General features: G+C 43.3%; 1 protein-coding gene across 2 annotated transcripts in view; it reads left to right on the top strand.

Moving 5' to 3' along the window:
- The first annotated feature begins 4038 nt into the window (after positions 1–4038).
- Positions 4039–26112, top strand: part of AGBL1 (ATP/GTP binding protein like 1) — a 366565-nt gene continuing 344491 nt past the window's right edge. For both annotated transcript variants that reach the window (XM_033920995.1, XM_033920994.1), the window contains exons 1-4: positions 4039–4326; positions 15749–15812; positions 17756–17902; positions 25306–25437. In XM_033920995.1, the coding sequence (XP_033776886.1) occupies positions 4276–4326; positions 15749–15812; positions 17756–17902; positions 25306–25437 (394 nt within the window). In that variant the 5' untranslated portion in view covers positions 4039–4275. The remainder of the gene's footprint in view (positions 4327–15748; positions 15813–17755; positions 17903–25305; positions 25438–26112) is intronic.

Below are 26112 nucleotides of genomic sequence, written 5' to 3'. Positions count from 1 at the left end.
ATTTGACAAAAGAAAGGAGTTAGTGCCACTGTTTGCTCTGAATAACTACATGGACAGACTTCCTATAACTTAAAACCAGGAAGATGTTTGTCTATAAATGACCTATTTATGTTCTGGTGAAGTCGAGATAAGGGGGAAATGAGAAAGCAGATTGAATTAGATAGGGATCATATTCCGGATGAGCCAGAGAAGATGTTCTTTTGCCTTATTCCTTATCTCGTAGCCCAAAGGTTACAAGTAAAGCTCAGGTCCTTATATTTTTAGAAGGGGGGAAAAACACAAACTATAATATTTCATGCTAGCTCCTGTCTTCCAGTTCCTCTTGACAATTACTCAGGCTGCTGATTGCTGTCTGGAAACCTGTGGTGTTAAAATACAAAAGGTCACAAGGATTCTTAGAAGAGGTTAATAACAAAATGGCCTCCATGGCAAAGGTTTTCGTGCACAAAAACCGCCGTGCTATGCACAGGGAGGGCCGTAATGAAAACCCATTTCATTGTTAAATACTGTACTGTGGGTTTTGGCTTTTTTTTTTTTTTTCTTCAGAAACCAGCTTTGCGGTAATTCCCAACTCTGTGGACAGGGAAATGTGCACGGACCTGCCAACAAGGTATTTAGGGCTCCTTTTATGAAGGCACGTTAGGGCCTTAACGCACAGAATAGCGCACGCTAGCCACTTCCACCTCCTTTTGAGCAGGCGGTAGATTTTCGGCTAGCGTGCGTGCTAATCCGGTGCGTGCACTAAAACGCTTAGCGCACCTTCGTAAACGGAGCCCTAAGTTTTGCTCATAGGGAATTTAGGGATTTTGGGATGAGGATAGGTTGGGGGGAGGCAACTAGGTGTGCAAATTGAAGTAATGAAAAATCTGCACACAATTTTACATTGAAAAATAGCTGCACAAAAGCAGGATTTAGCACTTTTCAATCTGTCCTTCCAAAGATGGATATCGTGAAAAGGATTTGGAGCAAATATCTGATTTGAGTTTGAAAGGTGAGATCTTTACAGATAAACACAGTTTTATGGGCAGTAGTAATAACAGGCACTCCAACAATACTGTTAGAAACCTCTCAAATCTGCCTTTTCTAGAGCAGTGTTCTTCAACCACCGGTCCACGGACCAGTGCCGGTCCACAGAAATTTCCTGCCGGTCCACAGGGCCAGCACGTGCATCAGGCCCAAAAACAGTGTTCTTCAACCACCGGTCCACGGTGCGATCGATGGGGCGTTATCTTCGAGCCTGCTCCCTCTTCCTAACTGATTCAGTGCACAAAGCCATGGGCAGTGGCTCCTACGGGCATCCTGTGCCTGAACTGGAAGCCTTCTCTCTGACGTTGCAACGTCAGAGGGAAGGCTTCCAGATGAGGCACGGGACGTGCAAGGTGCAATTAGTACTATTATGGGGGCGGGGTCTGGGGTGGAGATTGGGTAGAGATGGGCGAGGTCTGGCCCACAACTTAGCCCCATGTTCTTCAACCGCCGGTCCACGGACCGATGCCGGTCCACAGAATAATTATTTTATTTCTGCCGGTCCATAGGTGTGAAAAGGTTGAAAAACACTGGTCTAGAGAACAAATGCTACAAAATGTGAACTGCAATTTCGTTGGCAGAAAATTAGGAACAGGAACTGACCGATATTTAAATCCTGTGCATTCATTTTTCCAGCAAACAGAATTTCAAAACAGACCCTCAAAGTTCTCCCTGGGCGCAAAAATAATATCTCCCTAGGTGCAATAAATAACAGAGCTTGCTTTAATCTCTGTAACACTATCTTAGCACTATGACCGTGTAGCCCAAAGCCTAGAGGGTACTTGTCAGGTATTCTTCCCAGCTGACAGAACTTATTAGTACAGTTTGTCACCTGGATGCACCAGATGAGACTGCCGCCAAGACACAATAGTGGGGACAGTGTCATAAAGAGGATGCTGAAAAGATCGTAACAGTAGACAAGAGGGTGAGGGTAGTGCAGAGGTTAAAGCTGCAGCTTCAGCTCCCTGAGGCTGTGGGAACAAATCCACTCTGCTCCTTGTGCAAGTCACTTAATCACCTCATTGTCCCAGGTACATTAGATAGATTGTGAGCCCATCAGGACAGAGAAAAGTGCTTGAGTACCTGAATAAATTCATGTAAAACTGTTCTGATCTCCCCTGGGAGAATGGCATAGAAAAATGAATAAATAAATAGTGTGAAAAGTTTCAGCCTCTCATAACCAGAGCTGGTATTGTGACATCATAATGCCTCATTCCACCAATAAGAGCCAACCTCAATCAGTGATGTCACAATGGCTTGATTATCCTAGACTCAGCTCACTTTTAGTACATTTTGATTTCTAGGGTGGCGCAGTGGTTAAAGCTACAGCCTCAGCACCCTGAGGTTGTGGGTTCAAATCCCACGCTGCTCCTTGTGACCCTGGGCAAGTCACTTAGTCCCCCCATTGCCCCAGGTACGTTAGATAGATTGTGAGCCCACAAGGGCAGACAGTATTCAAAAGTACTTATCTGGAGAGCTGAAGTTGCTGAGATAGTCGGACGCACTGTGGGGACAGTTTTATAACTGGGTGCCTCCTTTTGGGCTCCCCAATGTAGGAGAAGTCTCTTCTATAACAACACCTGGGGGGTCCAGGTTCCATTAAGCAATGGTAGTGTAACCCAGTATCAGTGGGTCAAGCATTTATACGTCTGCAGTTGCACCAACTTTAGACCTGGCGCAACCTTGGGCTGCAAAAACCTGAAGGAACGGTACAGTTTAGGGGGGTGAAGAACGTAGGTGCACGACGGAAGAGCGGGACTTGGGTGTGATTGTATGTGATGATCTTTAAGGTGGCCAAACAGGTTGAGAAGCTAAAAGGATGCATTCCATCATTTTGCAGTTTGGTAGGAAAATAATAATATGCATTACAGATGTACACTATTTTTTTTTTAGTGCTTTTAACACAGTTTTTGTTAGATAAATCAATGTTTCTTATATCTAGCTGCCCCCCTATGCCTGGAATAAATTACCCGAGTTTCACCATCAAGCCCCTCCCCTTGCTTAAAAGCAGACTGAAAACCCACCTTTTTGATATAGTTTTCAGTCTTTAACCCTTACTCCTCTACCCTCCAACCCAGCCAGATGATTAACTGATCCCCTTAACTGTATCCATGACATCCTGTTTGTCTGTTTAGATTGTAAGCTCTTTCAAGCAGGGACTGTCTTTTTTTGTAACTCTGTCTAGCGCTGCGTACATAGTGCTATAGAGATCATTACTAGTAATAGTGTGAAGAGTTTCAGTCTTTGGGAAGCAGAGTTGAGCTTGAGATGTCATAAGGCCATTTAATCAGGCAGGAACCTCTCTTGCTTGGGAGTGTGTGGTCCAGTGGTTAGAGCTACAGCCTTGACACCCTGAGGTGGTGGGTTTGAATCCCGCACTGCTCCTTGTGACCGTGGGCAAGTCATTTAAATCCCCGTTGCCCCGGGTTCGTTAGATAGAGTGGGAGCCCACCAGGACAGATAGGGGGAAATGCTTGAGTACCTGAATAATTTCTAATCCGCATAGAATTGTAGGATATGCAGAATATAGAAATAATATTAAACAGTTTTGAATATAAGGCCTCATGTTTTCAAACTCTGGAATGAGGTTCATAGAGCAAGTGGCAGATTTAGAAATAATTTAAGGAAATACTTCTTTACAGAAAAGGTAGTGGATTTATGGAACAGCCTCCCAGTGGAGGTGGTAGAGACAAGGATAGTATCAGATTTCCAGTATGCATGGGACAAAGACAGAAAGGGTCTCTAGAAGCCAAGGGGGTGGGGGGGGATTGAAGCCCTGTGTTTCCAATGTAATTTGGGAAGGAATTACAGAAAAAGAGACCAGCGCGGTCCTAGAATTTGCAAATAATTTGGCAGCGTCTCTCAGTCACTCAAAACTTCAGCGCTCTCTGTTACATGATCAGTCATGGATTAAATCTCTATCCTGCGTCCTCCCGTTCATTGCTTTAATAAACTCTTCTCCCTCCAACTATCCAGACCTTTCAGAGCGCGGTGCCCCACTTAATCCCGGAGATTCTTTATATAGGAGATGAAACTCTCAGTCGCCGAGGGAGAGTCAGGGACATTTAGGTCCCAGCTGAGGTGTAGAGTTGCATTGCCCTGAGCTCTCCTAATAGCGCGTGTCCGCGTGCCAGTGATCTGTCTTGTTTCTTAAACAGGACGGCAGCACCAGGAGCCCTGTCAGCCCTCTCCCTAAACAGCGTTGTGTCTCTGGTGGTCTGTTTGGCAACAGAACGAGCTCGGCTGAACATGGCAGCAGAAGGGGCCAGCGGTTTGCAAGCCCTTCTTTCCACCCTCCAGGTAAGACGAGCTGCAGCTGTTGCAAGAAAGTTTTGACTTTTAACCATGCTATCGGAATAGCTTCGGTTTCGTCTTACGATTCCTTCAGCTCCCCCCCCCCCCATTAGTTAAAATCCCATGAATAATTTTCTTTTTCTGCTAAGAAGCACAGAGTGTAATCTCGCTCCTGTGACTCTTCTAGAATGATTTCACTGAAGTTCTTTTTTGCAAATCTGACCCTATGCAGTTGGGGAATTAATAGGCGCCTGTTGGGGGAAATTAGAGGGTGTCCTACACGGGACTTGTCCAAATGCTTTGAATTACTCTCAAGCCACTTTTAAATTTATAGCCCACAGTCTTCATTAGCCTAACAAGATACCAGCGAGCATATCTCTTTGCGATTAAATTCACTGCTGGCAGAGGACAGTGGCAAACAGTGCAGGGTAGTACAGGATGCCAGTGGAAGTGACTGAATGAATTAAATATAGTAAGAAATCAATAGTTACATCCTCTGCTCAGCTCAGTAGCCTACCCCCCCCCCCCCCCCACACACACACACACTTTTTTTTACTAAGCCACGATAGAGGTTTCTACTGTGGCCCGGAGCGCTGAACCCTCCAGCGCTCACAGAATTCTTATGAGCGTCAGAGGATTTAGTGCTCCAGGCCGCGGTAGAAACCTCTACTGTGGCTTAGTAAAAGAGGGCCAATAATTTTGCGGAACCATGCTATTTTTGGTGTTGAGAAATCCCAAACATACAGGCCACGTTGTCAGAGGTGAAAAAGATGCTTTTGCCAGCTCAGAGCTATCGGCTAGTTTCTTCTCCTGCCCAGCTGCATATCTCAAAGAAAGAGGAAACACAAAAACATGATGGCAGATAAAGGCCAAAAGGTCCATCCACAGCATCCACTCTCTCATTCTCTCCCTATTGGCTAAGGCTCTTAACATTTGCATCTCCTCTTCCTATAGGCTGCATTATGAGGTCATAGAGCTTTATGGTTATAGAAACACAGAAACATGATGGCAGATAAAGGCCAAATGGCCCATCCAGTCTGCCCATCCACAGCATTCACTATCTCCTTCCCTCCCTAAGAGATCCCACGTGCCTTCCCCATACTTTCTTGAATTCAGACACAGTCTTTGTTTCCACCACCTCTACCGGGAGGCTACCACCCTTTCTGTATAAAAATGTTTTCTTAGATGCCCTCTCATTCTAGAACTTCCTTTCAAAAGAAAGAGACTCGCCTCGTGCGCACTTTCACCTTGAAAGTAGCTCATGCTATTAACAATCCTTCTGAAACCCTGTGCATTTAGGGATTGATATTTGCTAGCCAGTGATCAGCATTTTGCTGACTGTCGCCGGTATTAAGCCTAGAAATTCAATGCTGGGGCATGATTGGGCAATGGCATTGAATTCTGAGGTTTATTGTGCCGGTTAATGCAAAGCCAGTTGCATGCAATAGTCAGGAACTTAAGCGGCTATAGGTTTTATGCAGTTAACCCGATTGATTAAGGGAGGAATTTATCAACGGATGCTAACTGCATTCGAGTGTGCTAATCACATTAGCGCTTGCTAAATGCTAAAGATGCCCATTATATTCCTATGGGTGTCTTTAGCGTTTAGCGCGTGCTAATTATTAGTGCGCGCTAACACGGTAGCGCCTGTTGACGAATTTCCCCCTATATGCTGAATATTGGTGCTTAACCAGTCAAGTGTCGACTTTGTCCCCAGAATGACCCCGAAATAGCTAGTTTCCAGTTCAGCGTCACTGAAAATGAGCAGTTAGCGTTGAACCGATGATTTCACCGACCAGGAGCTGTTTCTGACCGGTTATATCGCTTTGACCTGCCATTGTTTTCTCTATGTATTCTTCAGATTTGGCAGGCTTTTCTATAATGGGCCCCTATTTGGAGCCTGTTCTATAAAGGAGGTAGGCACCTACTTTCTTTTCTCAAATTCTAGTGTAGCAGAGCAAATGCGCACTGTATTTTAGGCATGCAAATTATATTATTCTGCAATGTTTGCATGTGAGTGTGCATCCTAGTAACAGTGGAGGGCCATTTTCGATATGACTAATTCCAGCTTTAGACATTTTGAGAAAAGCATCTGAAAATCGGGTGGAGAAAATGTCCCTTTTCGAAACCGCAAAAAGACGTCTGTCTTGTTTAAAATGACCTATCTAGAAGTTTTTGCACTTAGCACATCCATCTTTTTTTTGCCTATTTTTGAGTACAAAAATGTTCAAATCCAAAACGTCCAAAACCAAGTCATTTCCACCATCTATACTAGACTGGCTACGCAGACATGCCACCTGCGCAGTGGGGCGCCTTAGGGAGCACTGCTGTGAACTTCACATAAAGGGTGCCGGGTACAAATCACACCAGAACCGCTTACATTGTATGCTGTGCCTTCTAAAACAACCCCAAAATCTACTGGACCCACCTGTTTACTACCCCAATAGCCCTTTTAGAAATGGAGAAAAATGAAGGCAAATAAAGACCATATGGCCTGCCTAGTCTGCTTAACCATACCATCTACTTATGGCTGCAGGTGTCGCCTATATTAGGTACAGTATGTTTTTGGTGGGCTTACACTTTCTCCCACAAGTGTACTAATTAGGGATATGGCCCTGGGTCCCCTTCTCTTTATTAAAAATTTTAATTGTAGGCCACTTTGATGTGTTAAGAATTGCATATCATGAATGGCATTGCTTGATAATGCTAGCTTTTTAATAACCATATTATATAAAAATAAACTGAATTTGAATTTACATGGCAGTCTTCCTAATGTGCTTGGCTTCAATGCAAAAAAAATGTAAGGTCATGCACCTTGGCAGCAGAAATCCGTGCAGAACTTACACTCTAAATGGCGAGACCTTAGCCAAGACTGTGGCAGAACGGGATTTAGGAGTGATAATCAGTGAAGACATGAAAATCACCAATCAGGTGGAGAAGGCTTCATCCAAGGCTAGACAAATGATGGGTTGCATCCGCAGAAGCTTTGTTAGCCGGAAGCCCGAAGTCATCATGCCGTTGTATAGATCCATGGTGAGACCTCACCTGGAACATTGTGTTAAATTCTGGAGGCCACATTACCAAAAAGATGTGCTGAGAGTTGAGTCGGTTCATAGAATGGCCACCAGGATGGTCTCGGGGCTTAGGGATCTCTCGTATGAGGAAATTGCAGCTTTTCTCGCTCGAGGATCGTAGAGAGAGAGGAGACATGATTGAGACGTTTAAATAGATCACGAGCCGTATCGAGGTGGAAGATGATATCTTCTTTCTTAGAGGACCATCGGCCACAAGAGGGCATCCGCTGAAAATCAGAGGAGGGAAATTTCATGGCGACACCAGGAAGTATTTCTTCACCGAGAGGGTGGTTGATCATTGGAACAAACTTCCACTGCAGGTGATTCAGGCAACCAGTGTGCCAGGTTTTAAAAGTAAATGGGATACACATGTGGGATTTCTACAGGGGCAAAGTCGAGGGGGTGGGTAATTAGAGTGGGCAGACTTGATGGGCTATGGCCCTTTTCTGCCGTCATTTTTCTATGTTTCTATGTTTATCATTTAATGCTTTTTAGAAGCATTTAACTTTCACTCAACATGAGCTTAAAATGCATCCACTTAAATATGTATGGAATGCGTATCTAACTCCGTATCGTGTACGTGGCCCTGGACTGGACGCCCTTGAAGCGGAATTGATTGACACTGAAATGTACACAACGACATGCTGGAATCCAACTGGTCTCATTTTCAGAGTAATCATAGCATGCTGATTAGCCCGGTTCCTGGATGAAATGTATGCAAATATATGTTACGAATATTTACTGTGTGATAGCGTGATAACTAGACTGGCTGGGGGGTTCTTCAGGGCCAGATGTGAGCGTTATTTATTTATTCAATTCGTTTTCCGTCCCGCTTTCCCCAAAGAGCTCAGAACTGGTTACATTTATATTCCGCTTAAAACCTAAGCGGATCACAAATTGAATTTGATAGCGTGAATTAAGGCACATTGGAAAACGTCCTCTTTGTCCTATAAAGGTTCACAATCCAAAGTGCCTAAGAAGAAATGATTATATACAGTGATATAAACAGTATCAAATAAAGAAATAAAAAAAGAAAAAGGCAAAAAAACCTAAACTATCAACATTCACTTTATGAAATTCTATACACAGAATGCCATTGCATTTCTTATTTTATTATCTTTATCTTTTAAAATTACATCATTTCTTACATTTAATTACTAAAATGATTATGTTGCTATAAATATAAAGTGCAATTCTGTGCATTTATAAAGAGCACAAACTGATTTGTAACTGGCATACTGTAGAACCATGGGGCCCGCTAAAATGGGCTAGGTTCTCATTGAGCTGTATTAGGGAATTAACGCCCCGAATAATTCAGTTACCTTTTAAAAATCAGTGAAATCGTTTCTTCACTCGGTTCCAGAGGACGTAATAGGACAGAGTACGGTACTGGATTTCAAGAAAGGATTGGACGATTTCCTGCTGGAAAAAGGGATAGAGGGGTATAGATAAGGAGCTATTGCGCAGGTCCTGGACCTGTTGGGCCGCCGCGTGAGCGGACTGCTGGGCACGATGGACCTCGGGTCTGACCCAGTGGAGGCATTGCTTATGTTCTTATGTTCATAGTTACGCTGATTAAAAAAAACAAAACATTGGATTTTTAAGTGCTGCATTGGGAAATTTAGATAGCAATAGCAGAGGAGCTTGTGGATGAAGGCAGATTCCTGCTGAAGCTTGAAGACCGTTAGGAGAGGAGGCGATGGGCAGAGAGCAACAAGCAATCAACCCCGCATCAGGACACAGCGAGGGTGACAGATGCTAACATGTCGTAGCCTCTGCTAGTCTATATAGACTGTGCCGGACGATCCTTAAGTATTACTGTTCTCTGGGCTGAGTTATCCCACCTGTTAGGGGCGAAGGATAAAACTTGAACAGAAAAGATGGTATCCTGCTTGTTAGGCCTAATACCCAGATAAGGTTAGGTTTTGTGAAAAATGTGCAGCCTTAAACACAGTTTAGCAGAACTGGACGCAAGGCGATCAATTAAACTCTCCTTTTTAGTGGGAGACTTTTCCCCTCTTTTACTAAGGTGTGCTAACCGATTATCGCGCACTAATTGAATTAGCACGCGCTAAACGCTAACGCGTGCATGCTAATTTGATTAGCGCACCTTAGTAAAAGAGGGGGTCGGGGAAATCTGAATTTCTGGTAACCCTACTTTAATCGGCACAACAAGTTACAATAGTATTCTGCATTAACTGTTTAGCCCAGTGTGTTGCAAACTTTGTAAGCCGTGGCACACTAATCTCGGGGCCGCGGTTGGAGGGCACCCAGAAATGGAAACATAGAAACATAGAACATAGATGGCAGAAAAGGGCCACGGCCCATCTAGTCTGCCCACCCTAATGGCCCACCCCCTAACTACCTCCATGAAGAGATCCCACATGCCAAATAGAAACATAGAACATGACGGCAGAAAAGGGCCACGGCCCATCTATTCGTCCACCCTAATGGCCCACCCCCTAACTACCTCCATGAAGAGATCCCACATGCCAATCCCATCTTTTCTTAAAATCTGGCACGCTGCTGGCCTCAATGACCTGTTGTGGAAGATTATTCCAGCGATCAACCACCCTTTCGGTGAAGAAATATTTTCTGGTGTCGCCATGAAATTTCCCACCCCTGATTTTCAACGGATGCCCTCTTGTTGCCGTGGGTCCTTTAAGGAAAAAGAGATCCTCTTCCACCTCGATACGGCCTGTGACATATTTGAACGTCTCGATCATGTCTCCCCTCTCTCTGCGTTCCTCGAGTGAGTACAGCTGCAACTTACCCAGTCATTCCTCATACGGGAGATCCTTGAGACCTGAGACCATCCTGGTGGCCATTCGCTGAACCGACTCAACTCTCCGCACATCTTTTTGATAATGCGGCCTCCAGAGTTGTACACAGTATTCCAGATGGGGTCTCACCATGGATCTGTACAACGGCTTTATGACCTTGGGCTTATGGCTGACAAAACTTCTACGGATACAGCCCATGATTTGTCTAGCCCTGATGAAGCTTTCTCCACTTGATTGGCAGTCTTCATGTCTTAGCTAATGATCACCCCCAAGTCACGTTCTGCTACAGTCCTTGCTAGGATCTCACCATTTAGGGTGTAAGTCCTGCATGGATTTTTGCTGCCAAGGTGCATGACCTTGCATTTTTTGGCATTGAAACTTAGTTGCCAAGTCTTTGGCCAATGCTCCAGCAGGAGTAGGTCCTACATCATACTGTCGGGCATTGAGCTTTTGTTGGGCACTGTGCTTTCATCTGTTGTGCGATTGCCTACTATGTTGCATAGTTTGGCATCATCGGCAAATAATGTAATTTTACCTCGAAGCCCCTCAGTCAAGTCTCTTACGAAGATGTTAAATAGGATCGGGCCCAAGACCAAGCCCTGCGGACATTGACGCAATGACATCGACGCGAGAGGCACAAACTGTAAGCAGTCAGCTGGCGCCGGCACATCTCCTCCTCGCTGGCATTTCGTGGCACACCTGGCACACAGTTTGTGATATACAGGTTTAGCCCCTTGGAATATAGTCATTGCAGTGGTGTAACCGTGTTTCATCAAGTCGTTCCAAAAAGTTGGCACCAGCTCACTGAAAATGCTACAAAACGAACTTGGAAATGTCCACTCGTAAGTTGTTTCTCATCAGCATTCAAACATTTGGGCATCCACTTGGCTGACAACTTCCGCATACCCAGCTGCTTGTGGATCAGGCACCCAACACGTTCCCTAGATATCTGTAGTGTGTCAGCAATTGTTTTAGCCGATCTGCCTGGACATGGTCAACAATTTCAGGAGTTGGCACCGTTTGAGGCCTCCCAGGCCTTGCTGCATCTTCGGTCGCAAACTCTGCACACTGAAAGTTTGCTCTCCACTTCACTGATGGGCATTTGTCACTCAGCGTTTGCACTGTACATTCGTAGATTTCCTTTGGCGATTTCTTCTGCAGGACTAGGTACTTCATGATGGCTCGGAGTTCCACGCATGAAAATTCCACACTTTTCATTGGCATGGTTCAATCAATGATCTGAAACGATGTCAAAACATAGCAATACGATTCTGCAAATTGGCACTTTGCAAAATCCCACCCTTTTCAGCTAAATAACGCTAATTTAGAAAGTTGGCTGGGCTGAGGACTTTCCAGCACCCCTCATACAGGATGTGCAGCAAGTTAGTCCAGATGTTAAGTGAGTGGATAGCCGGTGTCAGGTCAAAACCGCGGAAGACAAAGGCGCGCGCCGACAACTGAGCGCAGTGCGAAGGTGCGCGCCAAATAAAATAACTGTTTTTAGGGGCTCCAACGGGGGTGTGTGTGGGGGGAACCCCCCCACTTTACTTTATACAGATCGCGCCGCGTTGTGGGGGCGTTGTGGGGGTTTTGGGGGGTTGTAACCCCCCACATTTTACTGAAAACTTCACTAAAAGCAGGGAAAACGTTAAGTTTACAGTATAATGAGGGGGTTACAACCCCCCCAAACCACCCACAACGCCGCTGCGATCTGTATTAAGTAAAGTGGGGGGGCTCCCCAACAAAACCCTCCATCGGCGCCCCTAAAAACTGTCATTTTCTTTGGCACGCGCCTCCATCATGCGCTCAGTTGTCGGCGCGCGGTTTTGTCTATGAACCGGATAGCCAGTCATCTCTTGTATTAAAGGCTTGGGAGACGAGCCAGACTTTCACCTGCTTCCTGAAGTCCAAGAGAAGTCCAGTTAGATGTAAGTCTTCTGGGAGTAAGTTCCGGAGTATAGGGGCTGCTCCTGAGAAGCCTCATTGGTAGATACCACATCAAGCAAATTCTTTTAATGAAGGTATAGACAGTGATACTCTTTGAGAGGACCTTAGAGACTTCAAAGGTGTGAAACAGTAGTGCAAACTACTCACAGTGAGTAACGGCTATTTTTAAACTTTAAATTCATTGCTAATAAAGTTTTGCTGTGGGATGCATAGTTCCAGATCCCCATTTGCTTCCCTGGGTATTCATAATAGAGACGAAGATAAGGGGCTTGCATTTGAAATGTGAAACTGTATTTACGACTATGTGCTTTCTTTGGAACTTGGGGAATCTGACAGACTCCAGGCCCACATTACATTCCTTTGAGCAAAGCCAGTAGACCAATCACTGGCCTATTAATTTGTGCTTGTCTCATAGACAGTCAATGCGCACCTGTTGACATGTGGTTGATTTGATGCCTGGACTTCAGAACAAAGCTGCAGTTTAAGGAATGATGCAACACTGTTTGCCAAGAACAGAGGGACCAGAGCGTGTCAGACAGCAGAGATTTTTACTGCATTGCCCCAGGGCATAAAAATAATCATAGAGCAAGAAATCTGTTGCTCGCAACATTCAAGAATTCTGGGTGAGGTACACTAATATGTACATAATAAAACAGAATTGACAGTCATAAAAACAAATCCAACGTGAATACACAAAGTCAATAACACTCAGAGCAAGGAGTGCACAGGCCAACAGAACTGGGACCAGTAATTCTTTATTCAGTGGGAGACCCGACACTGCCAGTGTTTCGGCCTTTAGTTGTCTTTCGCCTGATTGCTCCTTAAAAGATAATTGTCCCAAATTTCAAATGGAACACTTTTGTTCACAGCCCTGGTTCATCAGAAACACTGGCAGTGTCGGGTCTTGCATTGAATAAAGAATCACTGGTCCCAGTTCTGTTGGTCTTTGCAGACTCCTTGGTCTGAGCGTCAAAGTCCTAAAAATAACACATACAAAAAAAAAAAACCTTCTCTAAAATAACATCATCTTACACAGTTTCTAAAACTACAGGTGAAAAACCGCATTTGCGGTTTTTCAAAATTCGCGGGGGTTCCTGGAACGGAACCCCTGTGAATTTCGGGGGAGTACTGTATGCTGCTATTGTCATTTGGAATGATTTCCCTATACAAATAAAGACAGCAGTTAGTTATTGGAAATTTCATAGAATGCTGAAAACATTTTTATATGCTAGATTGTAAAGTTAGTCCTTTTAGTTAAAGAATTGTAAGGACACCTTTTTATCCAAGGAATTGTATTTCCCCAATAGAATTATTTTGGCTTCTTTTTGATGTAAATCGCCTTGAACTAAATGGTATTAGAGCGATTCAGAAATCTCGTATTAGATCAGATCTATTATTATTTACCACTGGCTATCATGACTACCACATTCAGTGGCGTGGTAAGGGGGGGGAGGGGCGGACCGCCACAGGTGCCGTCTCACCACACCACACCAAGCTCGCGCCAGCGTGAGCAACTTCTCCTGCCCGTTGCTTGCGCCGGCCTAGTTCCCCTCTGAATTACTTCCGGGTCGTGGGGGCCAGGAAGTGACATCAGAAGGAAACCCAACGCTGTTACGAGTGGCATGCTGGAGAAGCCACTCACCCTGGCAAAGATTTACAGAGGTACATGGGAGAAGGGAGAACGCGAGTGTGGAGTGGGGGTTGAGAAGGAGCAGGGGACGCAGAAGGAGCTAGGGGGTGGGGGCAGGAGAGTGCAGGGGTTGCCTCCTACCCTTGCTACACCACTGACCACACTTACTGTTACTATACCGATCGCTGATATTAATCGCTGATATTAATCAGCTTGCATTTTGATTATTGTTATAACCTTCCTCGACCTTTGCTCCGGAGGATTTGGCTGGATATAAGACTGCAAATAGCATAACATAATTCTTTACAGAGAATTGAAGATGCCAGAAAGATATATATTAGTGAGCTATTTAAAGAATGCGGTGGATGCTAATTGAAAAGGACAGGGTGGAATTTCAGAGGCGCAGAGAGTGTCTTAGTTTGCCGCTGCAAACTATGCGCAGAATAAGACCCTTCATTTTGCCTTAGCAGAGTAGGCCCTGCTTATCACGGAAGATCTGCGTGTTGTACAGTTTGGAGGGTTATGTGATCCTCTGCAGCTGTGTGTGTTTCTCTGAGAGGATTACATTTTACTTAGGCCTCCTATCTTCAAGTGTCTAAGCGTGGGTACGCTGCGTCTTTAAATAGAACCTTTTGATCCCTTCAGGTTTCTTCTTGCCTTTCATAACTTTCAGTTCTTTAGCGTGCTTTACTGTATTACTCTGGACAACATGTCAGTGTTCTGCTGGCCCTCGATATCTCTCCTCTCTTCTCTCTATACACCTCCCAGAGACCTCCATTTCTCGGATAAGCTGGTCTTAGCTGTACCCTTCTCCTCCACTGCTAATTTGAGACTTCGTTCCTTTCATCCCTATGCCTGGGATAAATTACCCGAGTTTGTCTACCAAACCCCTTCCCTTGTTTAAAAGCAGACTGAAAACCCAGCTTCTTGATATAGCGTTAAATCCTTGACCCTACTCCTCTGCCCTCCAACCCAGCCAGCTGATTAAGCGTTCCCCTTAACTGTATCCATGACATCCTGTTTGTCTGTTTGGATTGTAAGTTCTTTTGAGCAGGGACTGTCTTCTTTGTGGCTCTGTACAGCACTGCGTATGTCTGATAGGGCTACAGAAATCATTCATAGTAGTAGTCCAGGACCTGGTTTTAGAATAGGTTCCATATGCCGGACAGTACAGCTAAGAGCCATATGTGCGCTTAAATTTATTAAATTCTGTTATGCATCCATGTAACTGTACATTGACGTTTGCAAGTATCATCCAAACTGCACTGAACTGTCTAAGAACATAACATAAGAACATAAGCAATGCCTCCGCTGGGTCAGACCTGGGGGTCCATCGTGTCCAGCAGTCCGCTCACGCGGCGGCCCAACAGGTCCAGGACCTGTGCAGTAATCCTCTATCTACACCCCTCTATCCCCTTTTCCAGCAGGAAATTGTCCAATCCTTTCTTGAACCCCAGTACCGTACTCTGCCCTATTACGCTCTCTGGAAGCGCATTCCAGGTGTCCACCACACGTTTTGAATCTGTCCCCTTTCAACTTTTCTGAATGCCCTCTTGTTCTTTTATTATTAAATGCGGGCACCATAAACAAAAAACACAATTGCTTTTATGAGTGTACATGCAAAAACAAGAGTCCTCAGTGTATAAGCATGATGCAAGCTTCTACCGCCCAATATTCAGTGCTATTTAACCGGCTAGGAATGGTTTCTGGCTGGTTAAATTACACTTAGTTAATTTAATCTAATCTGCAATTTCTGGGTCGCTCAAGGCCAGTGGTTCATAAATCTGTCCTGGGGGACCCCCAGTCAGTCTGGTTTTCAAGATATCCCTAATGCATATGCATGAGGCAGGTTTGCATATAATAGAGGGTGACAGGCATGCAAATCTGCCTCATGCATATGCATTAGGGATATCTTGAAACCCTGTATTATTGAAGTGTTTTGTACAGTTCCATGTCAATATCATATATCTTTCTTGTTTGTTTGCTTTCTCTAGAGTTCCCGTGAAAAAGAGGCGATCGCGAACATTCTCAATATACTTTCTGACCTGCTGACTGCAGGTAAGAAACAGTTTCCGAAGACTGGATTTCCCTTTTACATCCATGACTTTTCCTTTCACTTCTACATTATACAGACAATTCTATAAGGTGCAAATGCATACGTAAATGTTGCTATTCTAACTACCATATTTATTCTAATAGTAGCCCACCTTTAATAATAGCCCACCCCTCTGTTTAAGTATTGAAATACTGCAAATTTCATCTTAGAACTCAAATTTAGATTCCTCCAATAATAGCTCACCCCACCCCCAGTGTTTGCAGTAATTGATATTGTTCTCCTCCACTCTCCACCTCCCTCACCAACACGACGACCAGATCCATCTTCTTACCTTTTCTCATAGTTCTGGGTCAGTGTGAGACCTTGAGCATGTTCTGATATTCAAGGCTTTGACCGTGCACAATTGCTCAAGGCCCTGCGCCAGCCAAGCGTCATAATTGTGAGGAGAGGTAAGAAGAGATCCAAAGATTGTGGTGGGAAGGGTATGTGTGAAGGAGAGCAATGCTGGTTATCGTGGGGGGAGCAGGCCAGAGGACAGAAATTTTGCTTACATCAGTGGTTCTCAACCCTGTCCTGGGGACCCTCCAGCTAGTTGGGTTTTCAAGATATCCCTAATGAATATGCATGAGAGAGATTTGCATATAATGGAAGTGACAGGTGTGCAAATCTCTCTCATGCATATTCATTAGGGATATCTTGAAAACCCGATTGGCTGGGGGGTCCCCAGGACAGGGTTGAGAACCACTGGCCTACATTAATACCCTACCCTAGACTTAAAAACAAAACAAAACATTGTTTCTAATAATAATCTGGGCGCTTATTAGAAAGAATATGGTATTTTTGGATGGATGTGGAAACACATAATTACCTTTAATACAGCGTTAGCATGGGAAAGCAGGCTACCACAAAATGCTTGAATACGTTTTGCGATATTTTGTCTGGTTTTGTGTGCTATTTTTGTGACTTAAAAAAAAATTTTTTTTTTGTAAAAATGTTATTATTTTAAAAAACTACAACAGTGGTAACATTTGATTACCCACCCACCCATCTATCAATTTTTAATAATACAAGACAACTTTATTTATTGCACTGATATGAAGAATTAATATCAATTTCTCAATTACCTCCCCCAACCCCCCCACCCCAGATGTGTAAGGAAAAACTTAAAAGAAAAGTACAGAAACCATTAATGTGAAGCAGCAAATAAAGCCAATGGACTCCATACTTTGTTAAATGAAACACTGGACCCCAAACATTCTTCATCATTCTCTCATATTTGTATGTATTACATACATTTGTCCACCAAAATGTATAGTTTAATCTATCAATGATAGACTTTAAAAAAATAAATAAAATATTGTTCTAGAGGAGAGGTGAGGGGGCATTTCTGTGCTCTCAAGCTAACGTTCTCATTATCATGCACTAACTGGCTAATGAAGACTTAGCCCCTCTTTTACAAAGGCGTGCTCGCGCCTTTTGTAAAAGAGGTCCTTAACGCAGGCGTGCACAACACTTCCTTTAGGAGGCTGTAACTGCTGATGCATTATTATTATTTTTTTTTTGGTGGCAGATCTCACCCACTAATGTCACTATCCACGTAAGTGCCACTGAAAATCTGGTAATTAGGTCTCAGATCTCAGTTTATATACTCTTAAAACGTTCTTACTCCCACTTCAGACCGAGCCATTGGAATCGACTGCTCCCCGCTGATCAGATCCCTTGAAGGATTATGACAAGCAGGTAGAATCTCTTAGAGAAAGGAGGAGATAGTGAGAGGTGTGGATGGGTCATGGTGGCCTTTATCTGCCATCATGGTTCTACTTTAAATTTCAGTGTTTATTAGGAGCTAGTCCCACCTGGATAAGACCTTTTGTATTTTGCTTAAGTGTTCACAGTTTTTGTCCTCTGTACAATGGCTGCCAATGACGTTTTTTCTTTCTTTCAGGAACAGATCGAAGGATTCATTACATGATTTCCAAAGGAGGAAGTGAAGCCTTGTTGCAGACCTTAGTGAACACTGTTCACGAGACTTCTTTTGACTATAGCATCCTTATACCCTTGCTCCGACTTCTGGCCATTGTAGGACAAAGAGGTATTGCTTTCGTTTCTTTTCTATCATTTATGGTGGTACCTTGAGGAACCAAACACAGCCAGTACGCACGCACTTCTAGGCCAGATCACCACTTACATTATGGCTGTGAATACAATCTTTGAGTGCCGAGGAGAAAATGGAAGGTTGACCTTGAAACAAGCAGATTCCATCCTGGCTCAAGTTGAACAGAATTTTCCAGTTGTCCTCATGTTTGCTGAGAATTTGCTTATTTGGGGAACATCCATATTGAATTAGCATGCGGAGGATCCTGTGACTCAGGCAAATCTGTTCAGGTTTGGGCAGGTTTGCCAGTTTGGGCAATCCAGATCCTTTTTTTAACTCTTTTTCTTTTTTTTTAATCTTTAATAATTTTCAAAGCTAGTACAAAGCGCCATAAAATTATACAGATATTAATAACAAAATAAGCATTTAAATTCCATTAATAACAACGCAGAAAATAGATATCCCTCCCTCCCATCCAACAATTTTATTAAAGAATGAACCAGAAAAATATCCCCCCCCCCACCCATCCCATCCTGGATATGTGTAAAAATAAACTAAAAATTTTAAACAAAGACAACTATGTTGAATTAACAAGGGATGTCAACGGTCCCCAAACCAATTTAAATAATTTGCTATTCCCTAATATATCTGCATTCATCTTTTCATATTTGTAACCTAAACATAAACTGGCCCACCAAAATGGAAAGTTGAGGCGGTCGCAATTTTTCCAATTGCGGGATATCATTTGCATAGCGATCCCTGTCATAATGAAGAAAAGCCTACTCTTGTAGCGATCCATGGGAGGCTCGATATGCAACAATGTTCCACATATAATTGCCACAAACAAGAGAAAAATCCAACCGGAACTGCAGCAAATCCAAGCGAAAACCAAAACCAACTGCAGACTATGTACAAGATGCAGGCACTGTTTATGTCAAACTCTAATGGTATATGCAACCTTATTACCAACCGAGTGACCCGAAACGGTCCGTGTTTCAGACAACACACCTTCCTCAGGGGTCCGTGGTAGATAATAATAATAATAATAATAATAATAATAATAATTTTATTCTTATATACCGCCATACCCGGAGAGTTCTAGGCGGTTTACATCAGTTACAGTAGTATCTGCGTTGACACGCAGATTTACAAACAGTTTGAACAATTTTAAACAATTTATCAGCAGTATACAATTTATCAGGTAGAAACAAATGTAAGAGCGGGGTTTACAGCATTTTATCATGTAAAGACAATTTATCCGATGTAAATAGTTTATCGGATATAAGCAGTGTTAATCGAACTTAACAGAGGATGACTGGCGGAGGGGAGATGGGGGAGAGGGGAGCAATTAAGGGGGGGAAGAGCGGGGGTGGGTGGGGGGGTGTAGTAATGTAAGCGGGGGAGGGGGGTTGTTAGGGGTCTTGTTTGCCGAATAGGTAGGTTTTGAGTGATTTTCTGAAGCCGAGGTAAGTGGGGGCCTCGAGTATCATTTGTGCAAGCCATGGGTTGAGCTTAGCTGCTTGGAAGGCGAAGGTTTTGTCTAGGAATCTTTTAAGGTGGCAGAGTTTTAGAGACGGGAAGGCGAACAGCTGAATTCTACGGGATTTCTTGTTTGTGTTGTAGAGGTTAAAGTGAGAATTGATGTAACTTGGTGCTGAACCATTTATCGATTTGTAGCAGAAGCATGCAAATTTAAAGAGGACTCTAGATTCAAATGGCAGCCAGTGAAGTTGGTGGTAGAAGGGGGTGATGTGTTCCCATTTCTTAAGGCCGAAGATGAGACGCAAGAAAGGCGTGTTGTCCGAAACACGGATCGTGTCGGGTCTCTCGGTTGGTAATAAGGTTGTATATACCATTAGAGTTTGACATAAACAGTGCCTGCATCTTGTACATAGTCTGCAGTTGGGTTTTGGTTTTTGCTTTCCACATATAATTGTCTCATACGTGAAAGGGATTGTTGATTCCAGTATGAGGTTAATCTGTTCCCATATTGACTTCCAGAAGTTGAGTATCAAAGGACAATAGAACAACAGATGATCCAGCGTCCCAATGTCTAGATGACAGTGGCAGCATCGATTAGATTTAGAACTGTCTAATTTATGTAACCTAACAGGGGTCCAAAATGATCTATGTAACAGAAAAAAACCAAGTTTGCCTCATAGATGCTGATGGTGAACATTTCATCCTCCAAGTCCAAATTCGTGGCCATTGAGATGCAGAAATATAGAAAAAGTAATTTGACAAATTGTAAAACTTCTTGGGTACCTAATTTAAAACTTTTTACAGAAGTTGACACATCTTTGACGAGGAGAATAACAACCCAAATATCATAGGCTGTAGATATCGCACCTTCTTTGATAGAACATTCAAATTCCAAGCAGGTAGACTGCAAACTTGGACAGGCTACTTCACTGATGCCGCCAGAGAATCATATAGTATCTTTAGGAAAGAACTAAAAACCACCTTGTTTAGGAAATTTATAACCTAACCAGACTTCTCCCCTAATATTGGAGCCTCCTCCCATCCCAAGGAGTCCGTCTACCCTCTTCTGCCAAAATTTCTATCTCTAATTGTTACCAGTTTTTCCCACTGGTGCCCGTCCTTCGTTCAGATGTACCAAGTTAACAACTTACTTCTCATCAACATCTTATGTTATCTTTTTCACCTTCGCAGTCTTGCACCTTTGTAACTCAAAGCGCAATCTCCTTTCTCTTCTCCTACTTATGCTCTGAATATCGTCGACTGTATAATGCTACTCATTTTGAAACCGTGTAATACACAGACCCTGTAACTCTCCTGTTACTATCACTAGATGTTCAATGCTATACTCTGTAATTCGCTGTCTGTACAGTTTCTCTTCATTGTAAACCGCCTAGAAGTCGCAAGATTGTTGGCGGTATATAAGAATAAAGTTATTATTATTATTATTATTATTATTCAAAGGGATTTATAATAATAACGATAATCCTTTTATTTATAGACCGCTAAAGCTACAAAGTTCTAAGCGGCTTACAATAGGAGAAAACCAGCACATTAACTAGGAAATTACCCTAATTTAGATATTTACAAAGATGGCTGGTTACAATTTGATAGAAAGAAGGGTGGAGAGTTCCAATTAGATAAAAGAGTCCTTAGTTTGCAGGATGCAGAGTTTGCCTTTGCTTTGAGTAATCCATTTCTTGAATAGATGCATTTTTATCTGCTTCCTGAATGCTAGGTTCTCTATTTGAGAACAGTGTTTGGAGATGTCCTTTTAATAGTCAGGAGAGCCTTTTTGCCTGTTTAAATCACTTGCAGCTGCCTAGCTGCTGATAAGAACATACTGGGCCTTACTGGGTCAGACCAATGGTCCATCAAGCCCAGTAGCCCATTCTCATGGTGGCCAATCCAGGTCACTAGTACCTGGCCAAAACCCAAGGAGTAGCAACATTCCAGAATCCCAAAGGGTAACAAAAGATTCTAGAACCCCAAAGAGTCTCAAGATTCCAGGCAGAATCTCAAACAATAGCAAGATTCCGGAATCCCAGAGAGTAACAAGATTCCGGAATCCCAAGGAGTAGCAACATTCCATGCTACCGATCCAGGGTGGTTCAAGGCATCTGGAAGTGCACAGATGTCGATGTCCATGTATGCGCAAAGGCCCTCCATACGGGGGTCCTGAGCCACCAGTATGGGGTGCTGGAAGGGAAGAGGCATAGAGAAAGAGAGACGCTGGCGCTGGCTGTCTGCCTATAGGATGTGCCTCTCGCCGCAAGAGTAGGCAGTCAACTGGCGCCTCTCCTCCTCCCCTTCATCTTGTGGCACACAGTTTGCGATACATTGCAATAGACCAATCCTTAGTCTTTGCAGGATTCCTTCTCACGTTTTCCCCATCTTCCAGAGTGCCTATCTTCAAGATGATTTTGATATCAACAACCAGAGAGCCACGTGTTTCCCAAAGGCCATTTTGACAGTATCACTTACAAAGACATTGAAAAGAACTGGGCCAAGGACTGATCCCTGATGACTTATCACTTGACCTCCGAACGAACGGCAGTCAGCACTATCTTTTGCTGCCTCTCCCTCAACCAGTTTCTAACCCAATCTGTTACTTAAAAAGAGTGCCGAAGTTATTTATGCTACTTTGGAACCATGCCAAAACCCTTGCTGAAATTTAAGTAGCACTCTGCCTGATCCAGCTCTCTTGTGACCCAGGCAAAGAAATTGATCAGACAAAGCCTCTCTCTAATAAAATCATGCGGTTTTGGATTCCAGAAACTCCAGTATGCTCTGTTTTAGTTGCAATGCCACTAATTTAGTCATTACAGAGAATAGTTAAGCTCTGGAACGCATTGCCATAGGTTTTGCAAAGAGTGGATAGCGTAGCTGGTTTTAAGGAAGGTTTGGACAAGTTCCTGGAGGAAAAGTCTATAGTCTGTTATTGAGAAAGACATGGGGGAAGCCACTGCTTGCCCTGGATCGGTAGCATGGAATATTGCTACTCCTTGGGTTTTGGCCAGGGACCTGGATTGGCCACCGTGAGAACGGGCTTCTAGACTTGATAGATCATTGGTCTGACCCAGTAAGGCTATTCTTATGTTCTTTCCCTTTTGTGAAAAGGGACCACATTCACCCATTTCCAGTACTGTCAATGATTGTTGCAGTTGTCTGGGTCTCACTATGTCTGGGTAGGTAGAACCGATGTTTTAGCAATCGTGCTGTGGATTTCTTCAGGGTGTGCTGTGAGGTCTGCACTTGTCACAGTATACCCTGATGAAAGCCACAGCATGATGGCTGAAATATTGGTTAAACCTACCCAGATGTGGTGAGACCCAGCCAACTGCAACAATCATAATGCCAGCCGCAAAAGCTTAAGGGAACATGAATCTTTCAATGTAGTTATAAGATCATTATGTTTTTAAGAACCTAAGAATTGCCATCAAGCCCAATATCCTGTTTCCAACAGTGGCCAACCCAGGTCCAAAGTACTTGGAAGAAACCCAAAGAGTAGCAACATTCCAGAGCTTAAACAGCGATGTAATAATGCCTCATTCTACCAATGCTTAAGAGCCATCCTCGGCAGTGTTGTCACAATGGCTTGATTGTCCTATATTTGGGTCACATAAGAACAGGTCATACTGGGACATCCCAGTATCCTGTTTCCAACAGTGGCCCCAACCCAGGTTCTAAGTACCTAGGTAGATCCCAAGTAGTAAAACAGATGTTATGCTGTTTATCCTAGGAATAAGCAGTGGATTTCTCCAAGTCATCTCAATAATGGCCTAGAACTTCTGTTGTAGGAAAGTATCCAATCCTTTTTTAAAACCCCGCTAAGCTAACTGATTTTACCATATAATCATGCCCTTCATAGAACCACACTTAACCCTGATCGCCACATTCTGTGGGCACCAGACTTAAGCCTGCTGAAACCTGCTATAAATGTTGGCACCCAAGTTGAGTGCACTGACCCATTATTCTATAACAATGCGCAACATTTCAGAATGCCCTTTACACACCCACGCCCCTCCCATTGCCACCCCCCCTTTATATTGCATGCTAAGGGGTTTCGTTGCCAAGTGTTATAAAATAGCATGGAGCCAGATGAGCACGCAAATCCCGATTGGTGGCAATTTATATCAATACTTGGTTGTTAGGTGCCATTGACTTGTGTTCAAGGCCTAGCGACTTGATGATCATCAAGTTTTCATGGCACAAGACAGAAGTAGATTGCTGGGCCTTTCTTCTGCGCAGTATAGATTCGATGCTGTCGCTGTTGTCACCTGAAACGCGATCCTCTGCTTTTTTTTTTTTTTTTTTAATCTTTATTAATTTTCAAATGTTAACAGTGCCATACAATAAATTTAAACATACACACTACACAGAACACACTTTAAATACACAAATAATTCAAAAAACAATAATTTTCACACCCCCTCCTCCCCCTAATTAATAAAAGAAGAAGTTCATATTTAATTTCAATAATATAGATAATTAAGTATAGCAAACAATAATACATTCCCCACCCTGGATGTGTAAGGAAGTCAAATAAAAGGAAAGGTACGTGACAGTTATTGTGACTCAATAAATGCAGGCAATGGGCTCCACGCCATTTGGAATACGTTACTATATCCCGAACATTCCGCGTTCGTTCTTTCATACGCATAACTGGAACATAGGTTTGCCCACCAGAAAGTGCGATTCAGTCGATCATAACTCTTCCAGTTACGTGTAATCATCTGGATGGCTATTTCCATCATTATCAAGAAAAGCCGCTTCTAACACTGTCCATCAGCTGCTGCCCAGATGGGTGGTACATCATTGGTCTAACATCTCTGCTGAGACCTGTCCACCTTGGGAGGACCTGCTGGTAGTGAAACTACCAATGGCCTAGCTTTCAGCTTCTAAGATGCTTGACAAGCCCTTGGACCATGACTGGGGACTTGGTTGTTAGTGGCCAGTTAACGCTTCTTAATAGCTCATTGGCCAATTGAGTTGCATGAATTTCTTGGGATCATACCCAAATTTAGGCGCCCAAGTCTGGGTAACATATATAGAATCCAGGGGAGAATACATAAAGGATGATTTTGGGGAGAGGCTGCAGAGTGTACTATAGTTGCATTTATTGAGTTTTATTTCTAATTAAAAAAAAATAATAGGAGAAAATCTTTAATAAATTTTTATTTATTTATTCAGTTTTTCTCGACCATTCTCCCAGGGGAGTTCAGACTGGTTTACATACATTTATTCAGATCCTCAAGCATTTTTCCTGTCCTTGTGGGCTCCCACTGTGCCACACTCTCCCCAGTCTCTTCTTGGTTGAGAACTTTACAGCAGCCCCTCGTATTGTGATGTCATAATGCCTCATTCCACCAATGCCTAAGAGCCAACTTCACTGGTGATGTCACAATTGCTTGGTTTCCCTCTACTTGTGCACATTTGCTAGATGCATTTGCCTCATTGAAATGAAAAGTGTGGAATAACTTGTGAGTTTCATGGCTCCACATCATATTTATTTATTTGTTCAATTTTTCTATATTGTTCTCCCAGGGGAGCTCAGAATGGTTTATATGAATTTATTCAGGTACTCAAACATTTTTTCCCTGTCTGTCCTGGTGGGCTCACAATCTATCTGGGGCAATGGAGGGATTAAGTGACTTGCCCAGGGTCACAAGGAGCAGTGTGGGTTTGAACTCATAACCTCAGGGTGCTGAGGCTGTAGCTTTAACCACTGCACCACACTTTTCCTGTATTCCTTATTTACAGACTTTTATGAATAGTTGACTTTAAAAAATATAGTGAACTAGAGCATATATATAGTTGTACCAGCTTCATTGTTCCTTGGGGGGGGAAACCATAAACTGTGATTTGTATTAGACGGTAAATACTGCTATGCCTGAGATGTATTCTTGTTTGCTTTGCAGATAGAAAATTTGGATTGAAAGCTCAAAAGCTTGAGGCCATAGATGTGACATTGATTTTGACAAGAAAAAACCTAGCTAACTTCCAGAATCTTACCCCATGTCTCTGGCTTTTGAAAGTATTTGCTTCCAACAGTAAGTATGTTTCTAACCAGGATAATGATCCAGCAAGGTTAATCCAAGTTTTGATGTCTACGGACAAAAGGCCGGATTCTGTATTTGGCGTCTAAAGTTGGACACCTGTTGTGTGTCTAATCAAATCTAAACTAATCTGGTATATGTGCATTGCACCATGTCTACAGAGGTTCAAGGCGATTTATGGTACAGAAAAGGAGGCCTGATTAGTACATTGCAGAGACGCTAAGATAAACGTTAAAATACAAGGATGCACTAGGGGTAAATTAAGACCTATGGGATATCATGAGGTAGAGCAATGTTGTTCCATGTCTGCCATCGTATACAGTTCAAGGTCTTATTGCTGATCTACAAGTGTGTTCATTCTGCTGCCCCTCAATATCTCTTCTTGCTTCTCTCTCCTTATACACCTCCCAGAGAACTCCGTTCTCGGATAAGTCACTCTTAACGTTACCCTTCTCCTCCACTCCCAATTCCAGACTTCGTTCCTTTCATCTAGCTGCCCTCTATGCCTGAAATAAACTACCCGAGTTTGTCCTTCAAGCCTCTTCCCTTGTTTAAAAGCAGACTGAAAACCCACCTTTTTGATACAGCCTTCAATCCTTAACCCTACTCCTCTGATGTCATAATGCCTCATTCCACCAATAAGAGCCAACCTCAACAGTGATGTCACAA

Source organism: Geotrypetes seraphini, chromosome 14, assembly GCF_902459505.1.
Source record: "Geotrypetes seraphini chromosome 14, aGeoSer1.1, whole genome shotgun sequence".
Classification (NCBI taxonomy): Eukaryota; Metazoa; Chordata; class Amphibia; order Gymnophiona; family Dermophiidae; genus Geotrypetes; species Geotrypetes seraphini.
Note: the sequence above shows the minus strand (reverse complement) of the source record. Positions and strands in the feature narration are given on the sequence as shown.